General features: G+C 37.4%; 2 protein-coding genes across 2 annotated transcripts in view; both read left to right on the top strand.

The window, feature by feature from the left end:
* PDE6B (phosphodiesterase 6B) overlaps nucleotides 1-3,428 on the top strand; it is a 30,107-nt gene extending 26,679 nt beyond the window's left edge. Inside the window, exons 21-22 of the mRNA XM_007431937.3 lie at nucleotides 1,762-1,918; nucleotides 3,090-3,428. Of these exons, the coding sequence (XP_007431999.2) occupies nucleotides 1,762-1,918; nucleotides 3,090-3,145 (213 nt within the window). The 3' untranslated portion in view covers nucleotides 3,146-3,428. The remainder of the gene's footprint in view (nucleotides 1-1,761; nucleotides 1,919-3,089) is intronic.
* Nucleotides 3,429-11,931: 8,503 nt separating this feature from the next.
* Nucleotides 11,932-23,924, top strand: MYL5 (myosin light chain 5). The gene is made up of 8 exons (XM_007431936.4): nucleotides 11,932-12,162; nucleotides 15,731-15,913; nucleotides 16,223-16,330; nucleotides 18,943-19,018; nucleotides 19,540-19,644; nucleotides 20,328-20,406; nucleotides 22,302-22,350; nucleotides 23,796-23,924. Exons 2-8 carry the CDS (start codon nucleotides 15,911-15,913, stop codon nucleotides 23,892-23,894), a joined length of 519 nt encoding a protein of 172 aa, XP_007431998.1. The 5' UTR covers nucleotides 11,932-12,162; nucleotides 15,731-15,910; the 3' UTR covers nucleotides 23,895-23,924.
* The last annotated feature ends 803 nt before the right edge of the window (nucleotides 23,925-24,727 follow it).

The raw sequence follows: 24,727 nt of genomic DNA, 5'->3' as shown, positions 1-24,727 counted from the left end.
AACAGAAAACTAAAATTCTCCAAATCAGCAGAAATCAGTGTTGTTTATGCTGTTCTGCATAAACTGAAAGTACATCTCATTTACTTCAGGGCAATTCCTGAAATTAATGTAAGCAGCATCACAACCATCAAACCAATTAAATGTCTATACTCCAAAATAAATTGTATTTACTTCAGTGGGACTAAGGAAAGCAATCACATGGACTAAACATCATTTAAAATCTGGCCCCTGTAACATGATGAAAAGATTCACTTCATTAGTTATCAAAAATTAATAAAACTAGAAACTACAATACAGAGTCATGATTTCTACTATAATAAACCACAACCAGTTGGCTGTACAATAATCAGTATTCACAGAATCCATGCAACAATAAACTATGATAATATGTCAATGGAGACAAAAAAGAAAGAAGGTAGCTACCTCATATATTATATACCTCATATAAACCTCAGATGAGCAGGGATTAACACCAGACAAATAATCAGGCAGAAAACAAAACTCTAATCAAAGAACCACCAAGGAGGAAACCACACCCCCATCAAAAGTGCAAGCTATTATATATAAACAGGCAACAAACCCTGTACTCCCTCACATTGATGAAGTTAGTTAGTTGGGTAATGGACTGTCTGCAAGCAAACAATCAAGTTCAGAGAGCACCAAGGACTCTACCTCATATATCTTCATTTTATATTGGTTGATATTACTTATTTGAACTTCCAAATGATGTGTATTGTTAGGTGAGAATGACAACTAACCTAGCTATTGTTTGAACTTTTAAATGATTTGTATTGTTAGTTGAGAATGACAACTGACCCAGCTATGTTTGATGCACTTGAGAAAAATGCTTTTCCAATCCCAAAAATGTCCATGAGCTCTATGTGGGGCAAGAGAGCACAGTTCTCTTTAGTTCCTTTCTAAAATCTCTTGTCTTCCAAAGGCCCATTCTACAAGTTCTGATTTATTCTCCTTGGAAAGCATTATTGATGAGCAGATGATAGAGATTTTGAACAACTACCTCCAAGCTGACAGAGTAATAAATTATGCTCTTTAACTAACTACGGACTTCTTGTTTTTTCCCTATTGTTGAATAGTATGAATTATTGTGCTTAATTCCCTGAATCTTTAAAGAATACATCCCATTCCATTTATCGTGGGGGGGAAAATTTAAAATTACAAGAACATCAAAAGTAAATTTACTGAGTATCATAGAGATTTCATTCTTGACTGAACATGCAAATCATCAAGGAAAACAGAAAATTAAGTGTTTTATTTCCAATTAAATGCTCTACTTCTTAAAGCATTTCTCTTCTCTCTCCTTGAAGCAAATGATGTTTTTAACCTTGAATAGAACGTTGCTATATAATTGATGCTTTATGCAGCTTATAAGAAAGGGATTGTAAAAGTAACCCTAAAATGGAATTAGCTTTCCTGAGGAAGTCTTCAAGATGAACAGAGAACAATACTGTAGAGGAAATTATATCTCAAATCATAGAGCCAAGGCTTATCATTGTGCTACAAAGTCGGACAGGTAAATGATCCACATTTCACCCAAAAATGCTTGGATGATGGTGATCATACAATTCAGACTTTAAAGGAAGGAAATAGGTTCAGCAATTGAGCTCAAGATAGCAGTAACAAGGGAATATTACAATTACTGGTAAAGGCTACAAACAGTGCAGGAGCCTCAAGTCTTCCCTTTGCCAAAAGCCTTGGAGACAGTTCATTTTGGTTTCTTCTACCTATCGTTTGCTCATTTAGGAATTTTCACGGTTCCACCCTGAAATTCTGCCCATGTATGAAAGACTGCTCAACAACCGCAAAGAGTGGAAAGCTTTGGCTGACGCGTACGAGGCAAAGGTGGCAGCCTTGCAGGAGGAACAAAAGAAGAAGGAGCAAAAAACAGCTGCCCCTCAAGGTTAGTAAAAGGATCAGATTTAGGATTGCTAATATTCTTTCTCCTTCCAGCTACTGACTTCTTATAATCTCATCTGAAAAGAGAGCAGATGTTGATAAAACACATTAAAATATCAAGGCATCCTACTTCCAGGAGGGTTATTAGTTGATTGTGCTATGGTTAAGTCAAGAGCAGAGGTTCCTTCAACATTGGAAAGACTGATTGATGGCCCAGCTACTCAGTGGATTGAAGACCTGACTTGTGATTTATGACCAAGTTGCTTATAGACGTAGAATATGTATGAGCAATTACAATGAAATGTGGTCACCCTTTACTGAAACTGTTATGTAAAACTTGTGTGTGTGCGTGTGTGGACCATAAAGAAGGCCGAGCGCCGAAGAATTGATGCCTTTGAACTGTGGTGCTGGAGAAGACTCTTACAAGTCCCCTGGACTGCTAGAAGGTCAAACCAGTCAATCTTAAAGGAAATCAACCCTGATTGTTCATTGGAAGGACTGATAATGAAGCTCAAGCTCAGATACTTTGGTCACCTAATGCGAAGAGAGGAGTCTTTGGAAAAGACCCTGATGCTGGGAAAGACTGAAGGCAAAAGGAGAAGAAGACGGCAGAGGATGAGAGGGTTAGATAGCATCACTGAAGCAATGAGCATGAAACTGAGCCAACTCAGGGAGGCAGTGAAGGACAGGAAGGCCTGGCGCAATATGGTTCATGGGGTCACGAAGAGTCGGACACAATTTAACGACTGAACACACATACCTTTTTCCCCTATTTTTTTTCCTTTTCTTCTTTGTTCTGTTTTATCCAATAATAAAGCAATAACAACAAAACCAACAGCAGAAATTAGGTTTAAAGCACAGACAGCTAACAATCTTCCTAAAGGAATACAAGTTTAGCCATGGCATTTCATCCATCTTCATCCATACCAATCTTATAAACTTATCTCCTTTCTGTCAACAACATTCTTCCTTTCTACTGCTTCTGAAATCCCACCAATTTTGGCAGGATGTCACTTTCCTCTTTTAGCTCAGGTTGCTCCTTTTTCCTCTGACTACAGCCCTGCAATTAAGCACTGCCTGTCATGCAAACATTAAGTAGGTGGTTCTTCATAGCCAGTTTTTAAATCGACACCCATTAACAAGCTCAGCTAATGATTGTTCTTTTCTTTCTGCAGCACCAATAGCCAATGGAGGAACTGTTACCTCATCTTCAACTTGTTGCATTCTTTAAGTCAACGCAGGGCTGTTTCACATATACAACATCAGACCTAGATTTGCCACATGTACAGTTGATCAAGAGCCATAGCAACTTGGATCTAGAGAAACACATATATATTTTCAAATGTGCTTCATGCAAATTCTGTATTGTATGTCTCCTTGAAAAACTTAGATATATAGCTAAATAATTAGCTGAAGATGCCGTCATATGTTCTAGAGTTGCCCTGGAACATGGCATGCATATATATATATATATATATATATATATATATATATATATATAAGCATGAACTAACACTCTGCCTCCTATGGTATTTTGGGGCTATATTACTAGAGATCTAGAATAAACTGCTGCTCAATTCCTCAAGATTGGTTTATAAAGTCAAAGGCCCATCATGCCTGAAGTAGTCTGAAATTAAGTACACTCATGGCAAAGCTTTGGAAAATGTAAGATGTTCTCATCAAAAAGCCTCTCCAGTGAATTATTTCAGAGCAGCCTGCACAAAGGGATGCAATCAGCTGTTAAAGGGGAAAAAAATGAAGTCTATCCCTATGCAAATCACTGAGGAACAGATCCACCATGACCACAAATCCAGCTTCTGCAAGCTGTTAGTTGCAGTCCTTCTTTCCTACGTACAGTAGAAGGTCTAAAGTCAAATTGGGCCTTGGACATTTGTCTTCACCTGCTCTTTCAGAGCACTTCCTGCTTCTACTGACAGCAGCTAATCCCAGATAAAAAAACACAACAATTTATGTGAGGCTTCCTCTCAGATCCAAAGCAATCATTTGCTCGTGAGCCGTTTCTGTTTACAGACCAGAAAAAGGCTAGAACCGTCTGGAAGAGCTGGTAGTCACTGGCAAATGTAGTTTATTTTCATGAGATAAAATGTCAGGGATATACTTGGGTGGCAGAGCAGATAAACATTCATGATTTGAAATGTTTTATTTATTTTTATTTATTTAAATTTATGGGCCACCCAACTCCAGTGAAGTAAAATGAAGTAAATTCTGTAAAAGCACATGAAGAGTTGGGGACTGACTCATCCCGAATTATAATTTAGTGATATTGAATGAAATAGAACTTAAACTGCATGTACAATGCATTCGGAAAGTATTCAGACCCCCTTCACTTTTTTCAATTTTGTTATGTTGCAGCCTGATACTATAGTTCAAATTCACTTTTTTTCTCATTAATCTACACTCAGTGCCCCATAATGACAAAGTGAAAACAGAATTTTAGAAATGTCTGTAAATTTATTAAAAAGAAAAAACTGAAATATCACATTGGCATAAGTATTCAGACCCTTTACTCGGTACTTTGTTGAAACACCTTCGGCAGCAATTACAGCCTCGAGTCTTTTTCGGTATGACGCGACAAGCTTTGCACACCTGGATTGGGGGATTTTCTGCCATTCTTCCTTGCAAATTCTCTCAAGCTCAGTCAGGTTAGATGGGGACCGTCGGTGGACAGCCATTTTCAGGTCTCTCCAGAGATGTTCAATAGGGTTCAAGTCAGGGCTCTGGCTGGGCCACTCTAGGACATTCACAAAGTTGTCCCTAAGCCATTCCTGTGTTGTCTTGGCTGTGTGCTTAGGATCATTGTCATGTTGGAAGGTGAACCTTTGGCCCAGTCTGAGGTCCTGAGCACTGTGGAACAGGTGTTCATTGAGGAGATCTCTGTACTTTGCTCCATTCAGCTTTCCTTCAACCCTGACCAGTCTCCCAGTCCCTGCTGCTGAAAAACATCTCCACAACATGATGCTGCCACCACTATGCTTCACCGTTGGGATGGTGTTGGCCAGGTGATGAGCGCTGCCTGTTTTCCTGCAGACATAACATTTGGAATTGAGGCCAAACAGTTCAATCTTGGTTTCATCAGACCAGAGAATCTTGTTCCTCACAGTCTGAGAGTCCTTCAGGTGCTTTTTTGCAAACTCCAAGCGGGCTTTCATGTGTTTTGCACTGAGGAGAGGCTTCCATCTAGCCACTCTGCCATAAAGCCCAGATCAGTGGAGGGCTGCAGTGATGGTTGTCCTTCTGGAACTTTGTCCATCTCCACACAGGATCTCTGGAGCTCAGTCAGAGTGACCATCGGGTTCTTGGTCACCTCTCTTACTAAGGCTCTTCTCCCCCGATTGCCCAGTTTGGCGGGGCGATCAGCTCTTAGAAGAGTCCTGGTTGTGCCAAACTTCTTCCATTTGAGAATTATGGAGGCCACTGTGCTCTTGGGAACCTTCAGTGCAGCAGAATTTTTTTTGTAGCCTTCCCCAGATCTGTGCCTTGCAATAATCCTGACTCTGAGCTCTGCAGGCAGTTCCTTTGACCTCATGGCTTTTGCTCTGATTCAGTATGAATTGTCAGCTATGAGGCCTTCTATAGAGAGGGATGTGCCTTTCCAAACCATGTCCAATCAATTTAATTTACCACAGGTGGACTCCAATCAAGGTGTAGAAACAGCTCCGGAACCATCAAGAGAAATGGGAGGCACCTGAGCTAAATTTCAAGTGTTGCAAAGGGTCTGATACTTATGCCAATGTGATAGTTCAGTTTTTCCTTTTTCATACATTTGCAAACATTTCTAAAATTCTGTTTTCACTTTGTCATTATGAGGTACTAAGTGTAGATTAATGAGGAAAAAAATGAATTTGAATTATTGTAGTATCAGGCTGCAACATAACAAAACTGAAAAAAGTGAAGGGGGTCTGAATACTTTCTGAATGCACTGTAAGTAAATTGCTTTTATGTGTATTTTACATCACTAATAAGATAGCAAGGCTAGAGACTGGTTCCTGGTAGAGGATCGTATAACTGTAGTTAAATCTTACAAGCTTATGTACAAATTTAATTTGAACAAAATTATTTTTAAAATAAAATATTGAAAAGACCTTCCATTTGAATATTTTATTTATTTATCTGCCCATCTTAAATCTTCCAATGTAAATGCAGTTGTCAACAGTTTTTTCCTCAGCATATGCCCTGCATCTAAGCTGCCTCCAACATGGAAATAAAACATGTGGATGGATACAGTACCAACTTCTAGGGATAGAGAATCAATAAAGGACAACAGCAGAACAGCATAAGGTATATGGATGAGCTTTGGCTGGGGCATCAGGGAGAATGGAAATGGATGCCTGATTAGTGCCCAGAGTGTCACTGAAAAGCAAGGAAGACTAATGCTAAATAGTAGTAGTTCAGGATTAAGAAAATCTGTCCCATATTGAGAATGAACTGGTGGCATGATCCTCCCCAGTTCAAAGAATTTGCATTGGACAGCTAGAGCTTGCAATTTCCACACAATGGGGCTGTTGTAAAAAGCAGAAACTGGAATGGGCGTTCTTTGGATCAGATCAGATGTTTCTGTTCTTAATAACATCAGCTTGCTTCACAGTGGATCTCAGGAGAGTTTTGTCTAGTCACAAGGAAAATATTTGTACTTTTCCCACTTACTTAATATACAGTTTTGATCATATAGTCAGCAAATATTCAGGGTATCTCCAAACATTGTGAAAGATAATCTACTGTAATGCAGATACCTACCTAACACAAGACTAAGCCTGTTGATTAACAAACACACCTTCCAATTGTGTCACTGTATTACAGTATTTATTTGAATATTGCCTTTCCAGTCAACCTGTGTTGCGATGGTATCTTGGGGACAAAAGATCTAATCTGTTTATTGGATATTTCTTTAACTACAATCATAGTTCATCCACCATTCCTTCAATTCATTTTTTACAAGTACATATTACTTGTAATATGTTTTCTGTTAAAAGTAGTTTTAATAGAAAACATACCCAGGACATTTGGAAAAAACAAATTTTCAATTATACGCTCAATAACTAATGGCTTTCTCTGAATTATTATTAATCATTAATAAATATTAATTTATAATTCTTGGGAGTACATATTCTAAATGATCTAACATATGTACATTTAGAAAAATGTTATCAGTGGAACTGAATTACCCCTTTCCAAACCCCTTAATAAGAAAAAAGCACTTCTTCCCTCACCTAAGATCTGAGCTGCTGTACTTTAAATATTTCCAATAGAACATTGATTTCAGCAGGCTTCATTTGATTTTTCTGAACCCCTTTCTCAAATATGCACATATGAATGGTAACATAACTGTTTAGTTATTCTGATGTAATGTCTCTACAATCAGAATCTGATTTAAAAAAAACCCCTACAATGCAGAGAAAATCAAGAGTATCTCACTATATAAATCCAGGTAGCCAGTGACATAGCTAGCCACGCCAACATAAAATTAATGCAACATCACTTGATGTATCAGTCAACAGCTCAAAAGTTTTTCAATCAATACATTTATTTTTAGTTTATAATCTTGCTTCTCCTTCTTGCACATTATGCTGTTGGTTTTCTATTAATTTCTAACATGCACAACTATGGTTAGTGTTTTCATAGTGTTTCTGTGTTCATTGGAAAGAAAGCCACCATATCATGAGATGTAGCTGAATCTATGTTTGTCCTGCCCAATTCAAACTCTTTTCCTACTTCTTCTGATTGCTACAATTAGGAAGACATGCACAAGTATTTTACACATGAAATCATTAACAGCTGACCCTCTGAATACTAAGCAAAAATAAATGTAGATCAGTAGTTTGCAACTATTGAGTTAAATCCAGATTGACTGTCAAAAGGATACAATTTAAGAACAGCCAAGTCCAATATTTTAAAATCTCTGAATCACAATCTTAGAAATTTATTGTAACACGTCATTTCTCTATGCAAAGAGCAAGGGAATCATGGAAAAAATACGTTACTAAATAAAAATAAACCTAGCGTCACTGAAATACTTCTTGGTTAGAAGTTCTCCAGTGTCTTATAGATTTCCAATCAAATAAGTCACATGAAACATAATTTAAAGTCTATTTAAATACTAATTCAGACCAAAATGCTTTTGTGGATATACATGAAATGTTTAAATAAGCTTAACTTATAAGTCAATTGTTTCAAGAAAAGAAACATCCTACATATATAAATCCAGTCAGTACACAAATGGACTGGATGGTTATTTCTCCAGCACAGTGGCTGAACAGTTAATGCACTATCATGTTGGAGAGCTAGATCCCAACAGCAACACAAAGGCTTCAAGAATAAACTCAGATCAACGCAATATATTTGATTCTGTCATTTCTTTTTTAATTAGCACTGTGCACATTAAGGAAGCCAACATTGTTGTGAATGTTGTTTATTGATGTAAATAAATGTGTTTTAGACACCTAAAATTATCTACTTGAACATTTCAAATGCCGGAGATAAAGGCGAGGACCAAGGAGGTTTATTTCAATATTGATTCTTGAGCTGAAAAAGAAAAAAGAAGGGCAATTAAGCAAAAACACCATCCAGATATGTCCTAAATACACAGAGGTTTTAAACAGATTTTTGAAGAAAGCTATATGAAATATATTATTGTCAACTATTTTGGCAATTCTCCTTAGCTGAAGATACTTTAGCTGCAAGATGATCAAGGAGACAATCATTGTATTCTCTTCAAATATGGAAGAACCATAGCATATTAATTTTAGAATATAGTATCGTTTTTCCCCAAATTAAAAGCGATATTTAGGATCATCTACAACCAGACTTAACCACCTTGAAGCACATTCACTGAAAACAACAACTGTCCTGGAGAAGCTTCTGATGCTATAGGACTGGTTCCTTCCACTGATGCCTGAGATCACAAGCATACACAGCCAACCACAATAATGGAAAAATGACATATGCGTGACAATATTTGAAGTAAGTATGTAAGCAATTCTATTTGCATCATGCTGTATGTTTCATCGCTTCTCCCAGCCCCTGCAGGAGCATATGCTGGAAGTTTTACAGCCACTGTCTTGGGAGTAACACATTCAAATTTTTTTGTTCTCAACACAGCAACTAGAAAGAACCATAAATCACACAGACTTCTCTTCAGATAGGTGCTTATATATTAGGAACCTCAGATTTCATTAAAAATTATTTTGACATTATTCAATATAGGAAGCTTAAGCTACATAAGTCCTCCACTTGAAAGCCTTCGGAACCCAACACAAATGTCATTTTTAATAAAGAATAGGGGTATGCATGAGACACACACAAAAAAATTGTTTCAAATGTGTAACAGATCGTGTTCTAATTTTGTCAAAACAACTAGGGCCATCCACAATTTGACTGAACCAAAACCTGGAACACAAGCTAGGGTACATGTAATAAAAATATGTCAATTTTAGATTTTAAGACCTTTTAATTTAGTACTTCTTATTAGTCATTCTGGAGCCATTTATCAGTAAGGACATAAAACCAAGAAAAAAGTTTTCACATGCGGCAAGATTGTTGTATGCAAAAAGTTGGAAAAACAATGAAATACCTACAGTAGAAGACTGGATCATAAAATTTACTGAACTTGCAGAAATGGCAAAGCTGACCAGTTTGATCAGAGAAATAGATGAGAAAGATTTTTTTTGAAAGACTGGAAACCTTATATAGACTTTTGTTGAAAGAAAAAAGTTTGAATTATTTCAGGATTTGGGGATTAAAAAGGCACAAAGAGGATGGGAAAAAGATTAAGATAAGTACTCAGTAGAAAGGCAGAAGGCATAATTGTATGTTTTCTTTATTTCCTTTCTTTTTCTCACTTTCTATTGTTTGTTTTGTATACGTTTTTACTATATTGAAAAATTCATATATATATGAAGTGAACGATTCTGTAAAAAATTAGAATGAACATGTTTACAGAAAATACCTTCTTCCAATTCTTTTGCAATTCTTTTCATTTCCTCCTGCTTCCTTTTCTCCTCTGCTTCTATTCTCCTATCTTCCTCAGCAACAGGCTTTAAATAAGCTATTGTAAAGTAAAACAATATATATTCAAAGAAAATATAAATGGTTTATAATTTTCACAGTTCTTTGCATTCAGTTCAGTAAAAGCATGTGGTGTTCAAGATATACAATTAAATATTTAACATAGGTCTTTGGAATAATTTTAGCCTCACAATAGATCAGACTTGTTCTCCATTTTTAGCATTGCTAACATTTAACTAAATTACTAAGATGCAAGTTCATAAAATACAGAAAAAAGGGGAGTATAGAAAGATAGTATAATATACTATTTCCTACTTTATTCCTCTTTTCTTTTACTTATTACTTTGCTCTGAATTTCCATATCAGAATGGGTTTTTAAACAAGTTTTTAAAATGCTTTATAGAAATATTTAACTGAATATGCTTATACTGTTCGTGCACAAATAAATACATACATATCTGAACTTTGTAAGTGCTGACACAGACGCCAATCAAGAGCAGTGAAAAGTAAATTGATACTAATATGCAACAAGCAATCTTGTACACTCATTTTTTTTCACACAAAGTGATCTAAGACTTTTCAGACTGTATTATTAGAACACAAAGATGCGTGTGAATAATTGTTAAGTCAGAGGAAACAGCTGGTTATAAATGCATCTGCTACAAAAATATTACAGTACTCTCTAACTGCATACTTGCTTAACTGGAATGCATTTTTTCAAAACCAAATGTCAGTTACTCACAATTCAAACATGACCAAATAAAAGATTAGATTTTTCTTAACCTCTTACCATATCTTCTTGCTCCATAAATGATTCCCAACAGCAGTGCTGAGTATCTGCAGAACTTTAAATTACAGAAATACAAAACTTAATATTACATTTAATTCATATGCAGACTGAATTCAGACATTATATAATATTTATAATTTATAAATAAATAAATATTTCCAGTACTTACACCATTTTGTGTTCCCACTATTAATTTTTATGAAATGTACTCAGAACGATGTAATTACTGGAATTTTTCCAGTGCCTACCCCCACCTGAGCAAACAAATTCTATGACTGCATCAATTATCTTCAATAATAAAGCCATCATTTTAAAAATCCAAACATGCTAAAGGGCTGATAGGAACTATATACAACTTGTTTTTTTACACTTGCTTTTAACAGCACATTTTCATATTGTAATGGCATGTGGGAATGGCCTTGGGAGGCAAGAGGGAGAGCTGCAATATCTCAGCCCACAGAAGCAGAGGGGACATGTGAAGCGGTTCGGAAGAGATCCCCCCTAGTTTTCTGGACAGTAAAAGTAAAGCAGGGGAGAAATACTTTCAGGCTTGCAAGAATCTGTTAATATAACCTCACAATAAAGATAGAGCTAGTACTCATACATACTTGTGCTTCTTGTCTGGACTACCTCTCAGGGCTAACGCATGTATTCTTTGGCCAAGATAAAATGGTCTTTAAACAGCATTTAAAACAGACTCTTGTGATGCGTGTATATAGTTGTTACTATTACATTTCATCAATATATTTCTGATTGATACAGCTAGTTTGTAGCTAGGGATCTTTTTAATTCTCTGGGCATATGTAGATCCTGTTAAGAATTTCTTCTTAAGCGCTCTGAAGGGTCTGACTGAGAGGCCAGGTACAAACACTTTTGAAAAAGAAAGGTTTGCAAATAAGAGAGAGATTTATTGAACAAGACGTCATCTGAGCAAGGGGAGAAGGGGGGAGGGATATTCCCCCGAAAGCCCAGGAAAGACGAGCTACGTGAAAGACGCTGGGTCTGAAGGACCGAAAGGGCAGGAGGCAGGCCGACCGTTTCCCCGCCAGCCGTTCCCCATGACCTCCACGGTCACCTTCCGACCAAAGGGGGACGCCGGCTGCCGCCCCCGTTTGCAGGCCTAGCCTACCACGAGACAGGGCGCGCGCAAACCCGGACCCGCGGAAGCCCGAGCCGACGCGCGCAGCGCCTCCGCTCACCTTGATCAGCGGAGAAACCTCCACGGGCGCAATCATCTTCTCCTCCTCCTCCCCGTGAAGGAAAACGGATGTGACGCACTAGCCGTTTAGAACGCAGGCACGCCGGGAGCGCCGTGACGCAGGGCCCTAGGCGTTACAAAGCAAGGGAGAGACGCGGAGATAGAAAATGGAAGAGTCACCTCGATCGTAATGTTTATAGAGCTACGACGGATCGAATTTCGGAAATCCCGAGGCAAAGTCTGTAGGATTTCCAAGCTCTTTAAGCGTTCGGAGAACCACGGCCAAGGGACGCTTTTAGTACTGACAGGGCCTAAAATAAGATAATAAATAAATAAAACACTGACTTGGGCATACAAATAAAATGTCGCTTGTGCATGTAGTCTAAGGGCCCAAAGTAGGAATATTTCCCATTAAACTCAATGGAGAACATTTCTTTGATTAGACGTGCACTGGCCTGCTTCGTGAGCCAATTTGGCTCTGTCGTGACTTGAATTGGCCCAATAAAAATGTTGCCCTTAGTGGTAACTACTAAGCTGCTACACCAAGGCGGGAACTAGAACTGGGAGTATAAACTGGTTCTGGGGCTCAGTCCTGCTGCTACGTCCTGCATCTAATATTAAACATTGGAGATTTCTTGCCTGGGAGCATGATTATTGTATAGTGATATCACTGCCATATAAATGACCCCAAACCCACAAAAATTAAGTGGGGAAGGAAAAGGAGTTATTAGTGCTCTATAAAAAAACTAAAGACTTCCACAGGAACTCCTATTGCTCCTATTCTTCTGAATTGTTTTATGCTACTTTCATAAAATATAATTTAAAAAACCATTCAACATAGGCTTGTTCACGCACAAACTCCAATCAATTATTTACCTGAAACATGATACATTTGGCCCTCTCAGGAGGAGTAAAATTACAGTGGTACCTCGGGATACGAGCACCTCTACTAACGAACTTTTCGGGTTACGACCAGCTCCGGCTGCAAAAATTTACCTCGATGTGCGAACTCCGCCTCGGGATACGGTCATTTTTCCGCCCTGACACGTGGTCTGCGGCCATTTTTCCGCCCCTGACACGTGGTCTGTGGCCGTTCTCCTGCCGCGTGGCACTGCACCGCACAGCGCCCGGCCGTTCTCCCGCCCCTGACGCGTGGTCCACGGATGCCAGAACGGATTAACGGTAATTACATTGAACCTTATGGGAAAATTTGCTTCGGGGTGCGACCAAATTCGGAGGGCGGAACAGATTAACCGGATTTACATTGAACCCTATGGGGAAATTTGCGTCGGGTTACGACCAACTCGGGATACGCCCAGAGTCACGGAATGCATTAAGTTCGTATCCCGAGGTACCACTGTATCTTTTTTCCACAAAGGAGTTAAAATGTTTTCAACAGTTCCCTTACAATAATGAATTACAATGCAAAGGTGCTTAGAATGACAACAAAAATGGCCTCCTGCATTTGTTTGTTTGCAATTTGGCAAGTTTCACCTCCTAAAATGTTTTTTTTCCCCTTTGAAATTTTTATTTAAAGCTGTCTGTCGATTTCCAGTTATAGTCCATGGGAAGCACTGAGCCCTGAGTCAAATGGTTCATGCATATATAGAACCATAGATGCTAGCTGGGGAATTCTGGGAGTTGAAGTAAGTTACCAAGTTTGAAAAACACTGATCTAATCCAACTTCCTGTAGAAATCCATTAGTTCAGGATCCCCAACAGAGGACCATCCAGCCTCTGCTTAAACACTGTCAGCAACAGCAAGGATGCCACCTCCAGAAAAAGTCTGTTCCATTGTTGAATTACTCTTACCGTTAGCAAAATTTTCCTAATGTCCAACTGAAATATACTTGTAATTTAAGCCCAATGTTCCTTATCCCGTCTTCTGAAACATCACTGAACCGTTTTACCCCGGCTTCTGCATGACAGTCCTTCAGATACCCAAATACAACTATTGGGTCTCCCCACAGTCTTCTCTTCTCCAGGCTAAATATATCCAATGTCTCCAACTGTTCCTCATACATTTTTCCATTTGAGTGTATGGGTATGTTTGTGAACCTGTCTAAGATGAACCAGTTTGACAAACGGCTGAATTGGGGCCAAGTTATATCTTCCATTCTCTGCTCATCCCTTGCATTAAGATGATCCCATTTTTAACTTTATAAAGTATATCTAAAATCAAATAAAAGAAAGCTTTTACCTTTATAAATAACGTCAACATTTTTATAAGGTGATACTTCTTAAAAGTCTTGGAATGAACGGGTTATTCAACCAAATGCCTTCCCCAAGGGAGGGTACACAGCAATCTAGAATAAACTAGATAAGCAGAATTTTTACTGGCTCAGGAATCCTACAGCATTTATGAATTTAATCATCTTTATATGAAAAATAAAGGGTTTTTTATATTATACATTGTTTAAAGAAATAAAAAATTATATGCCATGTTTAATACATCAAACAGTTTATGCAAAGTTTTTGAAAAGCTTATTATTGATGACTTACTTAGAAATAATATATGTTTTTGAAAGATACAGATTGAAAATGTTTTCAGGGACTCTAAGACACAGGATCTTTAAAAGTTCCTTAAATTGGATCCTAAAGAAGAAAGCAATATCAGAGACTAAAGATACACACACAGGGAACTTCCAAAATCCCAGGGAGAATATCACAATACAATATAATTAGTGAATATTATTAGCATGAACAGCTGCGAGGAAGCAATCTGAACTGCCAGAAACCACTCCACAAGAATATTGTGAGTCCATAAATATTTCTAACGAGACACATCATTTTAATTATTTGATTTAGTGAGGCCATGTTTCTTTTTGCAATTAATCATAAAGTGATTCATTAATTGCATGAATCATTTAAATTAAATTAAATTAATTATTTAAATTTAAAGTTTTAAATTGAGTGTCCAAAACACACTAAACCCAAATGCAGCAAGTCTGAAAGAACAATTCTCCCCACCCCCCGCCCCATCTCCTTTACAGCCGGAGAAACTAGGGAGAGTCTCTTCTGAGCCTTTTGCCCCACCCACTATTCATCTGCTGGCTATGCTGTCTCTTATTTGACTGTTCCCTTGGCAGTTTTTCTTTACCCAGTCTTCCAAGGTCCTTCCCACGTACCATTACACATGAATTCCCCAGGATTCCTTTGTATTTCTAGTTTATAACAACAACAAAAATAAGGTACGCGGGGAACTATAAAATCAAATCTTCTCTAAACCTAACAAATCATGCTCAATTATATCTTCAAGAAATGGCCTTTCCCCAATCTAGCATCTTCCAGATGCAATTCTCAGAATATCCAAGAGTAGCATTTACGAGAAGCCTTCCTTAAAAATATACTACCTCTGGGATAATCCAAAGAAGAAGAATAGCTTCTTCCTTCCATTTATGCATTGGATGATGGTATTGTTAAGATAGAGAACTATAAACAAATTTCAGGACTGTTTTAGATCATAAAAATTAAATGCATTTAATTATACCCTCGTTCCAATTGTGTATGGAAGAATATAATATTTCTGTTTTAACTAATACTGATATACATGGTTATGTGATGAATTTAATACTGTGATGTTCCTTTATTGTATGTTTTATATTATATACAACTTAATAAGTTAAAGCTTGTTTAATCTCTGCACAGTGAGAAACTGTTCTTACCATGTTATAATATACGAGTCCAAAAGGTACACAAAAATAGCCTGAGTGACAGTTGAGTTCACCACCATACATATTGCAGCTCAGAGTAATTGAAGGAATGCCTTACTTGACAATTTCAACTAACTGTTGTTTGTTCACCAGGGAATAGAAGGTATCTTGCAGTTCTGACCAAGTATGGAGTCGTCTTGTGGGCTAGGGGTTCTTGCAACATTTGAGATCTTCTTTGGGAATGCCATCTGTAAAGACAAGATCCTCCTCTACATATAAGAAGTGCTTGATACAGACAGCTTCCCAGAGAAACAGAGGACCTTTCCAGGAAAGATGGTGAGTTTAACCTGTATAACAAAATGATCTCTGTATGGTTTACATGACACAGACTTGATTGATTAGCTTTTTAGAGGATAAATATTAATTTTAAAAAATTGGCTTCTTTCACATACAACTCCAAGCTACAGTTTGCATATCCTGTTGCTTTTGTACAGTACCGTATGTATAAAACAGTGTAGATTGAAGGCTGCATTTTGTTATTTAGAAAAACAACCTGAGAATTAACATCGGTTGCCCTATCTACTTCTAAATGCCTAATCAGAACAAGGTACGATCCAACTGAATTCATCATTCTCTTCATTTCAGGCCAGCCGAAAAACCAAAAAGAAGGAAGGCGGTGCCAAGCGTGCTCAAAGGGCTTCCTCTAATGTTTTCTCCAACTTTGAACAGACACAGATCCAAGAATTTAAGGAAGTAAGAACATTTCCCTTTGGGATGTTTTAAACTGCACATGAAGGGTATTTCCATTGTAAAAACTGGACAAGACTTAATCCATTGTCATCCAACGTCAATGGCTTGTTATGGGACTTTAAAAAGAGTAGATGCTCAGGGCAAATATTTATCTGCATACAGTTTCATTTAAAACTGAGGGCTTTTTTCTCTCTTTCTCTCACTTTCTACATGTGCTTGCCCTGTAAATGTTCGCCTACAGCAGTGTTCCTCAGCCTTGGCAGCTTTCAGATGAGTGGACTTCAACTCCCAGAATTCCCCAGCCAGCACGGTTGAGTTGAAGTCCACATCTGAAAGCTGCTAAGATTGAGAAACACTGGCCTACAGATGTTGGCAAGTCTGGGGCTTTGAAGTAACATCAGAGAAATGAACTAAACTTCAAAGAGCAGGACATGGTAATAGCAACTCTATTTTGTATTTACCCATTAACTTGTTTTTTTAACAGTAAAATCCTTTGGACGTTTATTCAGAAGTGTCCCACTCTGTTCAGTGGGGTTTACTACCAGGAAAGCATACAGTGTATCAGCCTGCAGCCTAAATCATACCAACAGAAAACCCTTGACAGAAACAAAGAAGGAAAGTAGAAATACATGATATAAAAGTGAGACTCATTTGCAGACTGATTCTATCTACCATGTTTGCTAACTTTTCCCCCTCTAATCCAGGAATTTTGTATTTTATTTAACAATGTCATTCTTGTTAGTATATCATATATTATCATTCTATGGGCTGTTGGGATATAACAGGATAGTCTTTTAATCATGAGTCACGCGATAAACAAATTGCTTAGCAAAAATGAAATCCCTAGGCCAGGCTTCCCCAACACAGCTGCAGGGAGATCAACTCCCAGAACACTCAGCACAGCCATATTAGCTAGGAAATTCTGGGAGTTTAATCCGTGTATCTTGAAGACACCCAGACTGGGGGAGATTGCCATACATTACTTCCTGTTCTACTTTAACTGTCTTGAGATGTTTGAAAATGTAGAGTGGAATAAATGATCTATGAATAATCTTTCAGGAAGTAGGTTATGTCTGCAGAAAGAGATTCAATTGTGAGAAATACATTCATACTATTCACAATGGTTTGTATGCAGGGTCTATCCACTGGTGGAATGAAATCTTCTGGTAGGTTGGATTCTTCTTTCTCCCAAGCCTCCAGATCTGCCCTGGGTAGTTTTGAGATGAGAAAAACATAGGAAAAAGAATCCTTGTGCCATGAGGAAAGTGCACCTATGTGATTTGAAATATCCCATTTTTCATTCCTCACGGGAAGAAAAAAGGTGTCTCCTCTGTCTCCAGTGGGAAGCAGTTGAAACTAAAAAATAGATTTCTTGTTTTTTCATGTTTGAAAAGAGCAAGGGTATAAACATTTTGCTGCTTGACTCACAAACAAAGCTGAATGAAAATGTTTAAGACTTGGGAAAATCTTCAGCTCTCTTGAACTATTGTAGGAACACAGAAAGTGTCCATGTGGGTTTTGCAAGGCCTAATGACATTCCTTTTGTGGTCAGGGCTGCAAAACATAGCCTGATTGGAGGGCAAAACTCCCCCCCCCATTCCAACTCCTCCCAAGGGCACCTATTCCCCCTCCTTTAATTCCAACCCCACCCAGGCACCTTATAGACCCTGCCCCCTTCTACATTGGGAATGAGGACCTCAACCTGCCAGGCAAAGCCCAGTGTGGCCCTCAAGCCCACAAAAGCCAATTCTTCTAGACCCATGTTTCAAAACCTTGGCAACTTTAAGCTCTGGGTGGGGAAATCTGGGAGTTGAAATCCACACATCTTAAAGTTGCTAAGGTTGAGAAACCCTACTCTATACTATTGAAACTCTCATTGGTCCCCCCAGTTTATCCTGTGAATGGCTATTTATTGTGATGTTCAACTTTTTTTCCTTAGCTACCATACAGTATATCATAGAACTACATTACTTGTAGTTCTTGGAAACCAAGGGAATTACTGTTAACCCAATTTAAGCTGATTTTTTGGAAACTGATACGTTCCATTACTGCTTGTCCAAATACTTAAATTAAGAATCTATCTAACAAATAGAGGAGCTAATTCGATAACCATTCCGTCTTCCCATAGAACAATTTGCAATGCTAATTCTGGAGGAGGAGTGACTATCCTAACAAAATTATCAGTACTCCACACCAAAGAATAATTCTCAGAACTGGTTGGGCAGCAGGCGGCAACATTTAAACTGATATAGAGCCATAAAAGCATTGACTGGGTTCACATCTTGTGCTAAAGCATCCTGAGGTTTTTTTGGCTATGGCTTAGTAGTGTGGGTGAATTCAGACAATTGGGTTTATTCAAAAAACATGGTTAAATCATGGATTAGAGGTATGTTTGAATGTTTTTACTAGGTTAAAAAAATGGAAGTCTGCAGCTCTAAATTTAAGCTTATCCATCACATTTTTGCTTTTCCAAATGCTGGAGTACAGAAAAAGCTCTGAGGCTGATTTCCTAGCCATTGAAATACATTGGACTTAGATCCAAGTAAATATGATTAGGACTGAGATGACATTAGTAACTAATAGATACACAATACAAAATACCTTTTTTTAAATAGGCTTTCACCCTAATTGATCAGAACAGAGATGGCTTCATAGATAAAGAAGACCTAAAAGATACCTATGCATCATTGGGCAAGTATTATGAAATTATTTCATCTTAATTTAAAATCACTCTTTCTTCCTTCCTTTCTTTTGTAATTTGATGCAATAATAATGGTAATTACAGTTAGGTAGCATACAAGCAACAGAAACAAACCGTAATAAATTAGGTTAGCATTTAATAAATAATCAGAATCCTTTCTATAGGGCAACTGATGGTAAATGTGTTTTCTGCTCTTAACGTAATTTAAATCTGTTAATTAAAATAATTTCTCAATTCATTTCTAAGTATATTATCCTACTGATTCAAGGAGAATGCAGAAAAGTTCACTTTAAAATCTACTTTTGTTATTAATGACGTGAGCTCTTTGTGTTCTTTTAAGCTACATATAAATTGAATGGGAATAGGAAATTGGAAATTTTTGAAACTGGTAACATTATTTTTTGTTGGCACTTACAAAAGGAAGGTTGGTGGAATTTACCATAAAAAAATGTAACTAAATTTGATAACTGTATCAAAGGCAGATGCAATTAATTTCTTTGTTTTATTTTAGGTAAAGTAAATGTCAAAGATGATGAATTAGATGCTATGCTTAAAGAAGCTACAGGACCTATTAATTTCACCATGTTTTTGAACCTATTTGGAGAAAAGTTAAGTGGTATGTTTAGCACTATCTTTTAAGGCCATTTTTTTCCAAAAACCTACCGTAAGTTTTTCTGTTTCTCCTGAATTAGGTCTATGAGAGCTTAATAATGATCCTACAAATGTGTTTATTTGTAGGGGTTGTCCTATAACAATACTGGCTATAAAAATAAAAATAAATAGGAAATGTTGAAAACTTTGATGGTTGCCAAATTCAGTCTTCACCATTTTCGATGCCAACTGATCCACATAGATTCATATCCTTTTCAATTTTGTAGTGGCATTTTTGGCTCAAAATGTGTTCAAAATTATGCTTAGAACCAAATACATTTGGAAAAATGAGTATCTCATTTTGGAAAACTGAGAGAGGCATGAATTGTTTTATTTGGAAATGGACTTCGAGCTCCTAATTCCTGTTGTCCTAATTTTAGTTTTCCAAACCAAAGTAATTGTTTTCCCTTTAAACAATTCCCTTTTATAGATTAATGACTTGTCAACCCATCATGGGACCATAGACAATGTTGATGTGTTAAGCTGTTTTCACATAGTCCTATGAGGCAGCCAAGCCTCAGAAATTCAACAAATTATTGGAGACAACTGAAGTTGATGCTGTGTCCTCTAGTCCAATTTTCTAGATTTTATGGCTCACGAGGAACAACAGTTCCAACAAATTCAACCGTATCTCACTATTTTCTGCAGGTACAGATACTGAAGAGACTATACTGAATGCATTTAAAATGTTTGACCCAGAAGCTAAAGGCAATATTAACAAGGATTAGTAAGTACTGGACACCTAAAGAGTCATTGGGAGTTGGGTGGCATACAAAATTGATAATTGATATTATCATTATTGTGCTGTGTTTATGCTTGGCAAACCCCTATTTCTATAATGCCAGAAAATGCAGCTGCCTCTAGCTTTGCTTTGAGGTTGGAAGTGGACCCGCTGAGAAGGCAACTGGTTAGAGGAAGAATATGGGGATAAAGAGAACAAATTTGGCACCTCCTACCAATCTGGCCAGTTTACTTGTCCTCATCACCATTTACATAGTTTGCATAAAATCATATTTAAAGATGCAAGTGTTCTCCCCCCAGAGGTGTGGCAGGCTCCTACCCTCCCGGCTTTCTGAAAAGGATTAAAGACCTGGCTCTGCTAGAGTGCATGGGGCGACATGAGCTCTAACCGTCCCTGGGGGTGGTTAGTGCCCTGATGACGCTCCCCAAGTTATTCATCAACTCTTCATCTTTCTTGGAAGTTATTTATCATTAGGATTGTTTTGATTGTTTTACTGTATTTTAATGAATTTGATCTCTGCTGTAAACTGCCCAGAGTTGTTTCAACGAGATGGGCGGTGACAAATTTGATATATAAATAAAAAAATAAAATAAATGTAGTTTGGCCCTAATAGCTACTCCAGTGTTTTTCAGACTTGGCCATTTTAAGATGTGTGGACTTCAACTCCCAGAATTCCTCAGGCAGCATTCTGGCTGGGGAATTCTGGAAGTTGAAGTCCACACATCTTAAAGTCACCAAGTTTGAAAAACACTGAATTACTCCTTAAGAATATCAGTTAATTTTATTTATATCCATCTTCCAGGCTAATCCCAAAGCAACCTATAAGCATTATAAACAATTGTAAATAAAAATTCAGCATTATTTAAAAGGCAAACCCACCAAGTGACAAGGTTTTTCCAACAGGACAGCTGGCAATAATGGCCTTGTGCTGGTGAGAAAAGGGGGGGGGGAAGAGTTCAACAGAAGCAAGTTTCTCTGAAGATTCTCACCTACTTTCTTTAGTCTCTCTTTAACACTCTTCCTGACAAAATATGTGGTAGCAATAACAGATGCATAACCTAATTGGACTTTCACATCATGTTCTTGTTTGTAATAGTCTTGTTTGTGGCATGAGGTTTGTAAACCATGCTGTGGAAAGTATGGCCCAGGAGCTACAAGTGATCTTCCAGTGTCCATTCTGCAGCTCTCAGAATGGATGGAGCTAAATTGGCCCGGGAAGAGGTCTTTTAAGAAGCAAATTGCTTATAAAGGCTTACGGAACCCATTTCAACTCTTAAAAGTGCCAGCTGTGCCCAAAAGCACAGGTTCAGTCCCTGCCCACTTTCAGAATGTGGCCCTTAAGATGCCAAGCAAAGCCTGCTGTGGCCCTTCAGCTGACAAAATGTGGCCCTTATACACTCATTTTGTGACTTAGACCATAAACTGGGGGAGCTAACTAATGATGTCTTTAAAATTTCTGTCTATTAGCACTGTAAAACTTGGCCCCAAATCTGCCTTACATTTTTATTTCAGCCTCTGTCCCACTTTAACCATGTTCAACTGAGGCAGAAAGCATGGCAAATTTGAATGCATTTGTTCATATGGAATGTGGAAATTGTAATGTAATGTTTAGTGAAGAACTCCAGCTTAGAAATATGCCCTTCCATGGTGCCCTTAAATAATCAAGTAAATCAAGACACCTTCATAGACATATAACATATGTTGCAAATAATGTACAAGACTTCAGTGGCACATATCCCATAGGAAGGAGGATACAACTGGGCTTTTGTTGTATAGAAAACATTTTCCCACATAAGAATGGTCAGGTATGCAATTTTTCCATACAACATGCAACCCTTTATAAAATTTTAAAACAAGTCTCTTCTTTGTTTCTTCCACAGCATGAAACGCTTAATGATGTCACAAGGCGATAAGTTTACAGCAGAAGAGGTTTGTATTTTTGTAATCCAAAATTCAAGCTTCTATCACATTTTAAGAATGATGTTTTTCAAAATTCAGAGAAACTTTTTAAATTGTGGCCAGGATCATCCCAATTAAAAACCAAATTCTGTAGCTGTTGCGATGGGGTATTTGTTACTGGCTTCTGCTAAATGTTTACTGTCTTATTCCAAGTTCAAAAGAAATTTCTTGAAACAAATAACTGTTATTCCAAACTCCTCATTTAAACCTGAATTGCAAAACTATAACAGATTTGAATAAATAAAACACTGAAGGTAATGTAAGGATCCATGAAACTGCCTTACATAATCCAGGCCATTGAAGCATCTGTCACACTGCTGAAGTTGAATGGCAACAGCTTATGATAACAGCAGCAAGGCTTTTATATGCACAGTGGAATGATAAGACATTACCGACAGTGGAGGAATGGTGAATATGATGGAGTTGGCTGAGATGGCGAAATTGACTGCTTTGATTCGAGATAAGACATTGTGTAATTTTAACGCTAACTGGAAACCTCTTTTGGACTTTTTGCGGGAAACAAAAAAAATGAAATTATGTTGTCTGGATCTGATGATTAGAAATAATATGGATGAATAGAAATAATGGAAGTTGTGTTTTAAATTTAGAGTAGGAGTCTGATGTATATTGTTACTTATATCTGTTGCAAGGAGGGTCAGAAGTAATTTTTTTTCTTTGTGGTTTCTTCTTCTCTTTACTGCACTTTTGGTCTTTACTATTTTCTCTTTTTTCAATTTTCTATTCTTTCTCCTTATTCTTTCTCTTAATATTAGTTTTTGTTTTTACTGTCCCTTTTAAAAAAAATTAATAAAGTTATAAAAAAAAAAGAAGTTGAATGGCAACAGCTGTTCAGCTGAGGGGTGCTAAACTTTCAGTTCCAGAGATTAAATCCATTTGCTTTGGTCTGCAACATGCAGATGAACTATGGATTCTTTGATAAAGGGGACAGGACTGGCTCTCACTGAAAATAAAAACTTCGTTTAATCTAAAGAAAGTGCAGATGACTTCTAAATACTCATTTGTAGTTATAATCAGTAGCTAATGTAATATATACTTAGTGGCCACACTAAACTATTGTCCTTTAGAAAAATTAGTTAATTATTACTATTAATACATTATTCTTCAGTGGGAAGGTGGCTAGTGAAGTAAGTTGCTTTCGTTGAAATTACTTTTTCTCATAATAAATGGCAATTCAATTGTGTGAAAACTCTTATGGAGAATTCTAAGATAAAGGCTTCTAGTTTTGTTACTTCTGTAAACAAAAGACATGCTTTTTTTGAGTCTAGCATATATTTTTAGTAGACATGCTTCTATGATTTTCAACCTTAAAGAGTGAAGAATCACTTGGCAGTGGTTTTTGGGCTTGTCCTGGTCATGTTCATTGGCTAAACTCTTCCTTTTTCTGTGTTCTACAGATCGATCAGATGTTTCAGTCCTCCCCTATTGACTCGGCAGGAAATCTGGATTACAAAGCTCTCTGCTACACTATCACACACGGAGATGAAAAAGAATAAAATTCATAAGCTTTAGGAAGTTGTGTCAGATCTGTCACATTAATTAAACAACATAACAAGCATTTCTTGCTTTTCTATGATTTCAAACACTTATTTAAACAGCCATCTTTCCAAATATTGAACCGATGTTAACGAGGTCACATGTAAGACAGAAATTCATTCTTTTGGTTGTGTTCCTGTGCCAGTGAATAGTTAGAAAAGAGAAAATGGGTACAGGGTGCACTTTCAGAAACCTTCATTTGCTGTAAAAATCTGTATTTGCATTCTAAAGGTATTTTGAAATTAGCATTTATTGCAGAGATACTTTTATGCAGAACATATATTCAATTGGTGCATCTTTGTATATTCCAGATGGTTATCGACTCTCCCTTCATGATGAATATTTGAAACAGTAGAACGGGAGCAGTTGCATAAACTCTTGTAGCAGAATACTCCTTGTTCTAGTTTCATACATGGCATTTGGGATAGCAGCTACCTGGAAATGTCCCATCTGCAACACTTGAATATCTGCCATTTAATGTAATTGAGATTTAAAATCCATCTAGGAGTCGGGCTACCATCAAAAAACTTTCCCCTGGAATATTCCAAACAATCTATTGCACAGCGATCTGTGTGTGTTGAACAGAAATCATAACAAGAGACATTGTTCTGTTGTGATTAAGAGAGATCTTCTAGTCTACTCTCAGGTATGGAAGCCTATGGAGTGATTTGGGCTAATCGCTGTCAGCCCTTCAAGGTTGATCAGACTAGGAATCCAATGTCATAGAAGTCAGTACTACTTTTATCGTAAAGCTATAGTAACAGAATCTTGTAAGTCTGAATGCATTCCCCAA

Source organism: Python bivittatus, unplaced genomic scaffold (assembly GCF_059951505.1).
Source record: "Python bivittatus isolate LINGU-HERP-01145 unplaced genomic scaffold, Pbiv_v1 ctg000850_np1212, whole genome shotgun sequence".
NCBI lineage: Eukaryota > Metazoa > Chordata > Lepidosauria > Squamata > Pythonidae > Python > Python bivittatus.
This window is presented reverse-complemented; position numbering and strand designations above follow the sequence as displayed.